Below are 14,452 nucleotides of genomic sequence, written 5' to 3'. Positions count from 1 at the left end.
TATCCTAATCAATAAGTATTGTAATTCTGTTTACTCAAGTTTTCTTGGAAAATGTGCCATTCATCACTCGTGTGTGTATGACGGGCTTTCATACTGGATGATCATATGATTAAAAGATTAAACGTCATGTACGAGATTAATGAAAATAAACCGTTTTGTGTTTTTAATCGAAATTGAACCGACCACATCTGATTTGCATGGTGTCCGAATAAAGCCATAACCAAATAAATCGAAACCTGAAAACAAAACAACAAAATGACTGTCATCATTTGATCATTTCATCTTTTATTGTCTGTCAATAAATATTTGGAAACTTTAAAGTCAGTATTGTGAGAATCACTACTATCCAGACAATTTTTTTTTACATTTTATCTTCTTTTTTGAGTGCTATACATGTATTATGACACCAGTCGATCGACAATCAAATAAAAATGTTAAATTCAATTAAGTTTGTACTAGATACAAGACTTTAATTATCAATTATCGCTGCGTTAAATTTACACTCCTGTGATAAGACTTTACGTCGAGGTCTTCTTTCTTTCGGCTTTGCAGACAATATCAAACTCTTTGTTGCCTTAATTTAGCATGCTACGATTGCCCTTACTGGACACCTTATATTATTTATTTACTCTTTTGACCTTGCTTTTATAGTGATATGAATACTGACGATTAATCACGAATTTTCCGTGCAATTTAATCATACAGCCTTTAACCTGGTAAACTAGAGGTGTCAACTGAATTTCAGAACGGAGGACAGCCTTACGATGGAAATATTGGGGTAAGTGAAACATTACGTGCATTACGAAATAACATTATTGATCAATTTCGTTATTTATTTTATAGTAACGTAACTGTACGTTAGGTTTGTATAGTATTAACAGACCCAGTTGCGGCGGTTGGCGCTTTTAACAGTTTAAATTTAGAAAACAGTCCTGGTCTGTTACCTTTATGCTAATTGCAACCAAAACGCCATTCAATATAGCTAAGGCTCATAAGTGACAGGAATGGCGACTGAATTATAGCACATGACTTACTTAAAAAATATTTATTGAAGTTGTGTGTATAACATCAAAACTACTGAAGTTATGTGATTAAAGACGTGTCTCCGGGATCATTCTTTGAGGTCACCATTAGAGGCCCATAACGCTGACATAGATAGTGCCAGAATTATGGCCCTTTTGTTACTTAAAAAGTTTTGCATGCAATACTACTAAACCGTGCTAAAGGCGTCCACTTGAATAGAAACACATGTCTTCAGGTCCATAAATGGAGGTCACTTTCAAAGTCCATAATTCTTACTTACTGAATTATATATAAAAAAATATTTGAAATTTAAGAAAATTCGTAATGAAAGTATTGCATCAATCATCAAAATAATTTAAAGCATTCTCCTGAACATAATCCATGCCTAAGGGATTCTAATAGGAGATCACTTATCAAAGCCCATAACTCTAGCAGAGATTTTTAATGAAATTTTAATGAAAAATGACCCTTAACTACATTATACGGTCTCTTTTAATAACGCAAATTTCTACTATAATAGTTATTTACCGTTGAGATAGTCACTATCAATACTGTTCTATTTTATTTTTCGCAGCATCAAGAGAATACTGTGCAGTTACCAACTGTATTTGATTTATGTTTCGGTTCTCCTGTTTTGTAGCATACCAGTTAAAGGATTAGGTATGTTTTTTTTCTTTGTTTTATATTAAAGCTTGCTTATACATGTATTAAAGTTTTCACATCAGGCCGACTATGAAATACTCTTCTTTCATTAGACTTTTTGTTGTCTGCATACGGACCCCGGACAGGTCAATAAATTTGCTTTTTAAAGCACAAAGTAGTGATAATTTACTTCCAGAATATTAAACAAAAAGATGAATTTTAGCCAAAAGTAGGTCGGTCTTTGTGCAGCAGTCATTTAGTACTCACTGCTAAACGTAAAATACTTTAAGACATTAATGATAAAAGTGAGAAAGTCATGATAAAGGCTACTGGTGCTAAGCAAAAGGACTGTGTTCAAAGCCGTCCGTACGTACAAGAGAATCACTTAACTTAGTACACTTCCTAGTCGTCCTTTTCTTCTTTGTTGGGCCACTTCCCTCGGCCGTACGCTGGTCCTCATGATACATGTTCCGGGAATCTTTCCGCCGTTCCCATGTTCTTTAAATCTTCTGTCCATGCCCTGTGCTTCTTTGTAGTTTAGAATCTACCTTTATTTCATCTTGACAAAGAGATTTCAAATACATCTCAATTTCTATAATAAATCATTCGATCACAAATTGCACTGCAGTTAAAAAATGTCTGTGAAGATTGTGAGCGATACAATATGTACAAAGCTTGACAGTCATCAGTCAGAAAGGAAAGTATTACATGACTCAACGTAAGACAGCCTTTCAAAAACAAAAACAAATGATCATCAATGCTTTCCGAATTCCTAGTCGTTTCTTAAATGAATGCACATCTGCTAACAATTATTTATTGTTTCTAACAATCCTCGATATGTTGGCTGATTTGGTACACATTGCGCGTTGCGTTGTCGATAGCGACAACACAACCTATCTTGTTATGCTGTCGTTGGCGACAACACGACGCACAAAAGTGTTCCACATCAGCCACCATACCTTGATGAAGTTTCCAGGCTTTCGAATAGGTGTACACTTATTAGGTTAGAAATTTTGGAAGAAAAAAACGATAATTTTAAGTGATTGGTCTTTATGATACATAAACTAAGATAATAAGATTGTATTTTATTTTAGATATAGACGAATGCGCTGATGGTAGGCATAACTGCTCTATAAATGGTGTATGTGACAATACAGCAGGCAGTTTCACGTGCACCTGTGATTGGGGATTTATTGGCGATGGTTATTCATGTAAACGTATGTATATAACATATATTTTGGATTATTACAAAATTATTCTTAAACACTGGATATCTGGTAACAGCAAAGAGGAGAAACAGAGTGATATATTTGTGTGTCAAGCTAATATGGTCATCTTTTTTCAATGTTTCGACTTAGAAAATGACGTTACACAATTCTTTGCTGCCTTCTATATAACAGTTAGATCTTATGAAAGCTTCAAATGCTTTGGCATAATTGTGTCGAGTTTTACATCCTTGGTCATTTTTGTCACCAACACATTTAAGAACTATATTCTAGAACTTTTTACATCTTAAATTTTAGCACAGTTACAATACCGGTGCAATCCTGATGACAGTATCAATGTGTATAATCTACCTGACGATAGTAAGATATATGCCATGCAGGTCGTCGCCGGCGGAAATGACGTACCTTGTACGGTGCACAATGACAATGCGACAACTGTGACATTAACAGGATGCTCAAAGGTTATTTAACGCTTAAATCTAAATTTAAATGTCCTACTGTTTTCCGTTAGAAAGTGACTAACTTATACAAAATGAAAATTGCAGTAGAAATGTAAAATACTAGAAAATATATTCGGTGGCCTTTTGACTATATAGGGAATACATCAGATTAGTAATCCAGATTTCGCTAGTTCGGTCCTGCCGAGGCGTAATTTCTCCATGACAACTTATCTCGGACGTTGAGTCTATCGGTCTTTTTGTTTGTCACAGTTGGTATGACTAGTAGTCGGTCACTTGCGGGGAAACAGGTTATTACTGGTTAATTATCCAGGAAAGCCGGAAATATGAACCGGCCGCCGTGATGTGACCAAAAATGTGTGAAAATCGGCGTAAAACCAAAAATATAATTGAGCCGCGTCACGACAAAACCAACATAGTGCGTTTGCGACCAGCATGGATCCAGACCAGCCTGCGCATCCGCGCAGTCTGATCAGGATCCATGCTGTTCGCGTACCAACCCTATTACAAGTAGAGAAACCGATAGCGAACAGCATGGATCCTGTGCAGATGCGCAGGCTGGTCTGGATCTGTGCTGGTCGCAAACGCACGATGTTGGTTTTGACGTGAGGCTGCTCAATTATGTATACAACCAGTGACTAACTATTGTACATTGCTTTAATACTAATATACCTGACAGATTATAAACAATTGTGCATTTAACGGGTACTATATCCATGTATGGTCAGTACATGGATTGACCTCTCTATTGACCTTGAGATGCTGATGTAGTAATATGTAGAAACTTGTATGAATGTTATTTGAATGTTACTGATGACAGAACACTCGTTAGTTACCATCATTGTTGACCATTCTTTACGATGATTGTACAAAATATGTGATAAATTTAAGGGTAAACTCATAATTTCATAAAGTTAACTGACATAAAGAAAGGGCTATGAAGTAAGGGTCTTTATGGCCCACTGATTGAGTTCACTGATTTCTTATAATTTGTCTAACAGTGCTGTGGGTTTGAAATGCCGTAGGAACTTGAGATTATTTCTTGTTATAAAGCTATGCAGCTAGGTCAGGGAAATTTGATAGTTCTATACCTGGGTATCCATGCTGTTCGCTATCAGTATCTCTAATTGTAATAGAGTTGGTAAGCGAACAACATGGATCCTGATCAGACTGCGCGGATGCACAGGCTGGTCTGGATTCATGCTGTTCGCAGACGCACTATGTTGGTTTTGTCATGACGGGGCTCAATTATTATAAATAATTACTTCGATAGCATTTAGTATCAGACATGACAAGAAACCACGAAAGAATTATATATACGTGTTGTGAGATTTATATATTGTTATCAATATAAATGCTCATACTAAATAACATTTTTTTTCTTCAAACCATGTTTTATAAGAATATCAAATGATATATTTCTAGATCCATGCTGGTCGCAAACGCACTATGTAAATTGTAATTAAATAAATACTCATGTTACACATATATATATTTTACGCAGGATGAGACAATTATTATAACATGCGAGTCGTACAGTGGACAAGCTATATACAAACTACATGCTGGCAAAAGTGTGGTAGTAAAATTCGTATGCGTGGAGATTGCCAAGGAGGGAGTTAATCATACAATCAACAATACTTATTCAGTTCAGTAAGAATTGACATTTATATATAAATATAACACAAATGTGCCTACATGTCTTCTGTTTTTTCCCCAGTTCCATACAAGAGTTCTAAAACCGGTCCTATGTTTTTTATGAAAAGAACTCCTGAATTTTAACGAAAGATTTCACATTAAACGTGATAGTTTGTGATCATAATTCAGATCATTGATATTCAGTATCGGGTTCATATCCCTCTCTAGCATTTTGAAGCGAAGCCTCTAGCGTCCTCTCTCGCCTCTTTAGCACTTCCTTGCCCCTCTCGCCCTCTTTCGCCTCTTTCGCCCTCACCGTCCCTTGCCTCTCTCGCCCTCACACTCCCTTGCCTCTCGTCCTCACCCTCTATTGCCTCTCTGGCCCTAACCCTCCCTTGCCTCTCTTGCCCTCACTGATGCCTTGTCTGTCTGCGGTCAATATGCTTTTTGCTGAAATAAACTTTGAAAATGTATTCATGATAATGCAATTAAGTTTTAAGTCGTTATTTATGTCTGTGTTAAAGCTTTGGTTTTCACTCCATTGTATCAAGACAGACTGTGGACTTAGTTTTCATTTAAATCATACAGGCTATATTCTTCATTGTTTTGTATTCAAAGTTTAGTTCATAAAGATATAGGCTTAATTGTATGATATTGAGACTGTAGTCGTCATTCTACTGTATTCAACTTGAAGTCTTCATGATTTTGTACTCAAACTAGTCTACACTATGATATATATACGCTATATAGACAATATAGGCTACATAACCTCTGATCCCCTTTCAAAATTCCATTTTTTTAGTTCCGCCCATTGTTTTCTCGTTTAGGGCACATGCTTTCAATTACTTGGGAACCATACGCCGCTTTTCATGGAATGGCACGGAAGTGTCACATTGAAGGTTCTATGAAAACCGCCGTATGAACACTTATGCAGATGTTTACACATTCAAAATTTTACCATTTTATGTTAAAATGTTGAATTCTGCTTAAGCCGGTGATAGGGGGCGTGGACGGTAGTTTGCACTTGACAGTACCGTCCATGAACAGGCTCGATCAAACCGAGTCTGCAACAATTACAATTTTGCCGTTTTCAGCTTTTATGGGGATTCTTATTTTCTGTATTTCATTAATACTTGAAAATATCATACTACTCGAAATTGAAATAACGAAGACCCTGCAGAATAAATCTTTGGTCATTAATCCTATTAAAGTTTGTCATAATGTTTTATTTTATTGACATATTAAAGACGAAATCATTAATGATTTATGGCTACATGAAGCAATATTAACTCTCAAAGAAACTGTCACTTCATACATATCTATGTTCCACTTAATCTAAGTATTCATCATATAATTTTTGGTATCAGATAATCGGCTTCATTAAGCACCTTTGTTTAATCTGTTTTAATATTGTTCTAATGGTTATACCCTATACAATTATTCTTCTGGTAATCACCACCAGGTTGGTAGTACGAGACCACATCAGCGTTGATCCTATATACAGCGTGACATCATCTCTGAGTGCCACATCAACCACTGTGGGAAGTGAAATAATTTGGACAATTCTCTTTCCAGGTAAACTAATATATGTGATTTTCCTGATACAAATGGCAGGTATGTCGGTACAATATTTTGTTTTCATCTAATTCTCTCTCTAAAAATATTTATAGTTCTATATCCAAAGTAAGACGATGTAATGTGTGCAAGAACCATGTCCGCACCTTAAAGCTCTGTAACACCGCACTTTGGGGTCAAACGCACTTTGGGGTCCGACCCCAAAGTGCGTCAAACTTCGCACCGCACTTTGGGGTCAAACGCACTTTGGGGTTAAAATCGAGAAATTGACCCCAAAGTGCGTTAATATGCTACATATCAACGCACTTTGGGTTCAAGAGGTCTAAGGGTGTCATCTGAATTCTGCTTAAATACTGAGTACTGACTTATTTTCTATCTGCGGCATTGGAATATTTGAGGTGGAGTTCAAGATGGCGGTCAATACTTTATGATGCTTAAGTGATAAAAGTTTCATTAATTTTACCACTTGAAATATCTAAAAATTGTGTTCATATAACAAAATTACGGTGGCATAAAAGTGACATTGCATTTTGTTTTGTTTTTAGTTTTGTATACATATTTTATTTTAGTTTTGCATACATATTTTTTTCAGTTTTGCATACATATGTTTTTAGTTTTGCATTCATATTTTATTTTTGTTTTTCGTACATATCTTTTTTTTATTTTTCATACATATTTAAGCCAATAAAAACAGCTTTCAAATCTGATAACATCCCATAGGTGATAATAAAACTAGCACAGTGGTTTGGTCCCCTTTCGGCCCATTTTTTTTTAATCGGCCCAGTCGTTTTCGGCCGGACAAGTCTGGTTTCGGTCGACCCTTTTCGGCCCATTTTTTAAATTTAATATATGCATTTTATTTAACTTTGTTTTTTATTATAATATACTATTATATAAACACTCGCGAATATCTTGAAGAATCTATATAAGTGTTTATTTGGAAAGGTCTGTTGATTGGTGATCAGTTATTATTCCATGAATATGCACCACTCAACCCCACCCCCTGAGAATTGAGAATTATGAAACTTAGGTCAATTCTTAAGCACATCCAGATAATGTGCAGAACTTATATGCCAGGGGTGTCGGCTCAAGGACGGGGTCACACTTTCAGGACAAAGGATAAAGACTTGGGTTTCATGTCCGCTCCTTATATTCGAAACCCCATGAAGGATTTTAAGGCACCCTGTGACAAATGTTAACCACATCGAGACCATATGCAGAACCTTTCTTTGGGTTACCGCGGACTATATATTTATATATATACTAAAAAGTGGTGCCCTATTGAGCCCCATTTTAAATATATTGGGAATGAAATAAAATGCAGTTAATATTTTTTTCCAAAGAACTATAACTATACTCTATTGCAATGTTCTGGTGAGATCGGACTATTAATAGTGATTTTTTTACAAAAACATTATTAAGCTTATCAATAAACTTAAGGGTTTTTGTAAGCTCCGTAACAACCGTTCGCCAGAGGCTTTTTATGGTAAATCTTACATACTTCTTTAGAAAAAGCAAACATGAATTTCATAATGTTAAAAAAATGATATCTGAGAAATGTAAAATGCTTGTTACCTGAATAAAGTAGCGATAAATGTGAAATTATTTGTCATGAAAGAAGTCAAAACACTGTAGTATTTGACTTCCCTATAAAATACTAATTCACTATAACTGTACTCATCATTGCCAAAAAGCAACAAATGAAAAAGATGGTTCAGGTAATTGGCCAATGTGTATTTTTTTGATAATATAGAAGAACATCAAAATGAAAAAGCTTTTAAGAAAAACAAATAAAAGCATAATGAGCCTTTAAAACGTTATTTTTAACCCTCGGGGGATCGATACCCCACAATCCTCTCTATACCCCCAGTGAGAATTTTACATAATTCTGAAGATCCGCTCTTAAGCCGCATCTACACCTAGTCAAGTTTCTTATATGTCACATTTAGCTAAATAAATGCCCTTTTCAACATATTATCAGGCACATTTTTTTACTGAAATGTCTTACTAAGATTTCCCAGAATTTATACCTTTGTCTATGCTAAGACTATCATAATTATTTCTATAAAATGTGTAAATAAAAAACGGGAAAATAATGCATTTAGCTAAAAACAATGGAGTTAATGAAAGGTGTACATTCTTTTAAAATAAATGGAAAATTTGAGAAAAATATTTTAAGCTTAATAATTGATACAAATTCTTTATTTGGTGATTTATTTGGTAGAAGTTCTTCACTTACTTTTTCAGATCTTTTTAATCCCTATTGATTCTACTATAATTCAGGGCACATGTTTGTGTCTATTTAATACCTTGATTTTTTGTTTACCATTGGCTTTGACTACAATATATTATTTAAAACATAATGAACATTGATTTTCTGTGACCCCAAAGTGCGGTCGTTTGCCTGATGTTAAAAAATGAATATGTACCTGTTTAACGCACTTTGGGGTTAAAATCGGACCCCAAAGTGCGTAACGCACTCTGGGGTCGGAACCCAAAGTACGTAACGCACTTTGGGGTCGGACCCCAAAGTGCGTTTGACCCCAAAGTGCGGTGTTACAAAGCTCTTGGTCGTACTAGCAGGTCAATTGTTAAATCATGAACGTCTTTTAACTTCCTCAGTCCTTGATGAGTTGATATAAATCCACCGCGTGTCTTTTCTACAGTGAAACAGTGTAATCCATGCATACACCTTCCTGGCCAAGGTCGTTTTGTTTTCAAAGGTCAAATACTGTCCGTCTTATAACTTTGCCTTTACGACATTGAATCTTAGAATATTTACCATGTGTGTTCAGCACAATTGGACAATGTGTTACGTGCAGACACACACCTGCATCTTTAAGGTAAATGTTGCATTTAAAGGTCAAAGGTCAAATTGTGTGTCCGCTTTTTTCTTTGGCTTATAACTTGGTTATGCCTTGATGGATTGTCGAAACATTTGACAGATGTCTACACAAGGGTGTGCGGGTGTGTCAAACGAAACACTGAGGTCAAGAATGTACTCATGGTGGTAAAACTGATGTATGGCAAGGTCAGATGTAATGGCAATGTCATACGGACACTCTTTCTAGTTTCTAATTACTTTGAAATAATATAGAATCATATTTTAGCGAGAGAATTAGATGAAAACAGAATATTGTTCCAAATAACCTGCTATTAATGTTATTATTTTAGAAAAGAAAGGTTCTCGGTCCGTGCCCAGCTTTAGAACGTTAAGTTCATAAAAATTCTGAATCTATCCAACGAGCATGGGACAGAATAATATAGTAGGCGCCTTTTTTTTTTTTTTTTTTTTTTTTTTTTTTTTGCTAAAAAGATTGAATATTGACCATATTGAATCTCATGTTACTCAAGTCAAGTAAAGCTGGAATTTCACCGTATTATTTGTCTGTAATTGTTACTTAAAACTTTAATATAGACTTTTTAAGAATACCTCTGCAGTGGTAATCGTTTTGTAATAATATACATTTTTTGTTTATCGTTGAAATTAATTGTTAAATTAATTGTTATATGTTAAATTTGAAGAACACTACAGTTTGGGAGTGAGTAGTTGTAGAGCGTATCCGGGCACCGATCGCTCATCCAAGGAGTATATCAGTTTAATCTCTAATGGCGGGTAGGTCTAATATCTTTATTTTTTCATTATAATCTAAAATTGTCTTCATATTTTTATAACTGTATATTGGAAATTTTATAAATGATTATTTCCCGTTACTTTTTCCTTGTGTAAATATTTTAAAACCCTGAGAATCTCATATAATTAATGTTGTTTACTTCAAAACACATAACGGAACTTAGCGGCTGTTGTGTGCAATCCCAAAAGAAAAAAAAGTATTGTAAAAGTAAGAAATGTCTATTAAAGGAACGGTATGTCCTCTGGTCTTGTGTCACGTAACCGTATGTCCACTGGTTCATGGGTCAGAATAATGTCAAGTGTCACGGAACCGTATGTCCACTGGTCTAGTGTCACGGAACCGTATGTCCACTGGTCTAGTGTCACGGAACCGTATGTCCACTGGTCTTACGTCACGAAACCGTATGTTCACTGGTCTAGTGTCACGGAACCGTTTGTTCACTGGTCTTGTGTCACGGAACCGTATGTTCACTGGTCTTACGTCACAGAACCGTATGTCCACTGGTCTAGTGTCACGGAACCGTATGTCCACTGGTCTAGTGTCACGGAACCGTATGTTCACTGGTCTAGTGTCACGTAATCGTATGTCCACTAATCTCAGAATAATGTCAAGTGTCACGGAACCGTATGCCCACTGGTCTAGTGTCACGGAATCGTATGCCCATTGGTCTAGTGTCGCGGAACCGTATGTTCACTGGTCTTACGTCACGAAACCGTATGTTCACTGGTTTAGTGTCACGGAACCGTTTGTTCACTGATCTAGTATCATGAACCATATGTCTACCAGTCTAGTTTCACACATGATAACAAACATTAGCTTACAGTCTCAAAAAGCAAAATCTATATACACTTTGTTCCTCCCAAAACTGAAATACAGCTGATAGTTTATAAATTAATGGAAAAAAAAATAATTTTGTTACAAAATTTATTTATTTTGCAGATGCTCTGCCAACATGGACCTCATAAGTAACTTTAACAGTTATAGTAATGGAACTGCCATTGCCACATTACAAGTCTTCAAATTTTACAGCTATGAGAGTGTATTTTTGGAATGTAGTGTGAAAGTCTGTCGACCTGGAACATCTCCAACAGCTTGTATGGTAAGCAAACATTATTACGTTGATGTAAAAATTATATTGTTGATGGGGATATACAGGAATTACTTTGGAAGCAAAGCCAACGCTGTGCCGGCTCAAGGTCAAGGTAACATTTTAAGGTCAAAACAATTTCGTTGACGCACGACAAGGCTTATACCCGATAGGATTTTCTTCAAATTATTTCTGTTATTCATCTTAACAGGGCAATTTAATGAGTTGAATCCAAGCCAACGCATCAAGGTCAGACTTGAAGGTCAACTATCAATTTTTATTTCCACTTTTCTACCAGGTGATGTGTATAGCCCATACTGCAGCTGCGGCTATATAAATTCTATACTATTTGAAGACTTATGTCAAACTTGACTCAAATGTACACCTTAAAAATATGATGATTAAAATGTATCATAGAGAAGGTAAAAGGTAATGATCAATCAAGTGGCATCTACCGTTTTAACTTTCAATGACATAACTGTAATAGTATTTGAGCCGCGTCATGACAAAACCAACATAGTGTGTTTGCGACCAGCATGGATCCAGACCAGCCTGCGCTTCCGCGCAGTCTGATCAGGATCCATGCTGGTCGCTATCAGTTTCTCTACTTAAAATAGGGTTGGTAAGCGAACAGCATGGATCCTGATCAGACTGCGCGGATGCGCAGGCTGGTCTGGATCCATGCTGGTCGCAAACCCATTATGTTGGTTTTGTCGTGACACGGCTCATTTCTAGATCCCATATCTTTAGGTATGCCTCTGAAACTACTTAAAAGTCAGTGTGGTAAGCTATTTTAATAAAAATCTATACACCTAGTTGGTTGATCAATGCCGTCGTGTTTTCAGTTTTTGGGTAAATCATTTTTCAACCATATTTAGGAGCTTTGCTTTCATAGTAATCTTAATGACTTCATAGCATACATAAAGTCAATGATTCAACTTTAACGCGTTTTGACTTCCTACAATGTGTGACGATTGAGGACCTTTGTGTAGAAGAGATGTAAATTCTCAGCTTGACATTGCATAAATACGTAAATAAAATCATAGACCAGCTGCAACCAAAATCATTGCTCCCATGAACACAAATATCAAAATCCCTTCAGAGTAACGCCATGTATGTATAAGTTATTGTGGTCTTGTTGTTTTTTTGTTTGTTTTTTTTTTTTTTCATTAATACATCTACAGGACTAATTTTGGAGATGATTTTTTAATTTTCCTATGTACGACTGAATTTTTATTTTACATTGTATTTTAACATCATAATTGCAGACGACATGTAGCCGAGAAAAAAGAAGCGTTGAGAAGAGAGCGTCTGTACGACCAGGATCAGTAGTTTCCACGACAATAAGCAATGTGCTGCACGTGCTTGAGTCACAGTCTAGCGGGACTTTACATTGTTAGTTTATCTATTTTCTTGTATCATAGTTTGGGGACCTTTCTGTTGAAAAAGTGTCAGAGTTAAATAGTATACATATACATGCACAGTGCGGTAACTGAAGTGCAGGTATCAGTTACCCGCACTCCAGATCATGCCCGTTGATTGGCTCATTTTTGCTGGGGTTTACATATTGTGACGGCAGAGAAAGGGAAAGCGGCAGAAATATCATATTCAGATGCTCGATCATTGGTTACTTTTTCCCGGGGTTTAAAATTGTGACAACAGTGAACGTGTTTTTAAGTTTGACTATGATACAAAAGAGAAAGAACACCAAAACACTCGGCAATCTGATTTATTTCAAAGTTTTTGCCAAACGTCTTCCATTAATTTTTGTTTGATTGCTCATGAGTGACCTCCCTTTGTTAGATGTATTATGTAAAATAAGTAAATGCATGTTCAGTTAAAATTTTAGCAAGAGTTTATATATGTTGTTATGGGGTTTCCAGTTGAATATCATTCTCTGTACTAGAATAAAATTGGTTCTATAATTAATTTTCAAAGCACATATCTTTGCAACATATTGTTCTCGCAGATAAAATTGGAAGAGAGGAATTGGAAGTTACATTCGGGTCCTTATTTGAGAATCGGTTTGTTTAATTTTCTTTTGAATAGCAAGAATGTTTATATTGATAGAGAAATGAACATCATTTACTCTAAGGTATTTTGTTTATTTCTGAAAAAAAAACAGTTTCATTCCGAGCCATATTTTACAAGTGATTGATTGGTTCGATGATGAAACATGGCATGAATTAAAATGATGCTAATCAAATATTATTAATTATTAAATATCTGATTGGCCAGGTGTTTGGTGCTATGACCTTTGTAAATCTTAAAACAAAGACATTTTATCCTTATAATGCATATATCACAATACTGATGTACTAGATGTTGTTATATCTTTGTATTTATATGTATTTCATTGTAATTTTATTGTGTTGATTCCCTATCTAATCAATGATTTTGATATTTTGAGCATAACACTACACTTGGACACTTAAACGTAGTTCTTGATGTTACATAAATGTTTTAAATGAATGACCAGATGACATAACATAATGTCATTAAAATATGATGATATAATAACGTATTGTATCTTCTCAGTTAAGTTAAGTTTAATAATATTTTATTGTATATTTTGTACATGATAAATTTACACAATCTAACATCATTATCTTAAGCACAAATATAATGTACATACAATTCGCTTGTTAACAATCTTATTGTTATATCATTTCAGATATCAATGACGTCCCAATGACGGCTATATTTACTGTGACGATCGTTTTAACAAGGGCAATACGAGGATAATTAAAGTACACAAACAGGGGCAGTTATTATACACTTATATACGAGGGACATTTTTGTACAACGGACGAAGACAATTTTCAAACAGAGTGATTTATATATGAACAGAGTAATTTATGTATAAACAGAGTTATTTATGTATAAAGAGAATAATTTATGTATTAGCATATTATTATAAAACAATGCAAATATTCAGATATATCGCTAATCAAATAAAATTTGAAACATAATTATGAGTTTTTAAAATTTTATCGGCTGGATTCGGTTACTACCGTTTTTAGTCCTCCCTTTTAGAATGCCGTAAAATAGGGCTATAATATGTCCCAATTCGTGTGTTATTTACAAAGATTTATGCACTTAAGTTGGTTTTAAAGTTGACATATGATATAAAAACAACATTATCGGTGCCTGTACCAAGTGACATTT

The 14,452-nt window shown here is 35.1% G+C and overlaps 1 protein-coding gene across 1 annotated transcript; it reads left to right on the top strand.

Moving 5' to 3' along the window:
- The first annotated feature begins 694 nt into the window (after positions 1 to 694).
- LOC132753965 (uncharacterized) lies at positions 695 to 14,242 on the top strand. The gene is made up of 10 exons (XM_060744540.1): positions 695 to 778; positions 1,598 to 1,683; positions 2,760 to 2,882; positions 3,189 to 3,352; positions 4,854 to 5,002; positions 6,450 to 6,562; positions 10,088 to 10,178; positions 11,137 to 11,296; positions 12,553 to 12,679; positions 13,959 to 14,242. Exons 1-10 carry the CDS (start codon positions 765 to 767, stop codon positions 14,027 to 14,029), a joined length of 1,098 nt encoding a protein of 365 aa, XP_060600523.1. The 5' UTR covers positions 695 to 764; the 3' UTR covers positions 14,030 to 14,242.
- The last annotated feature ends 210 nt before the right edge of the window (positions 14,243 to 14,452 follow it).

This window comes from Ruditapes philippinarum, unplaced genomic scaffold, assembly GCF_026571515.1.
Source record: "Ruditapes philippinarum isolate M1 unplaced genomic scaffold, ASM2657151v2 ctg1909_1_1_1_1, whole genome shotgun sequence".
NCBI classification, from domain to species: Eukaryota; Metazoa; Mollusca; class Bivalvia; order Venerida; family Veneridae; genus Ruditapes; species Ruditapes philippinarum.
This window is presented reverse-complemented; position numbering and strand designations above follow the sequence as displayed.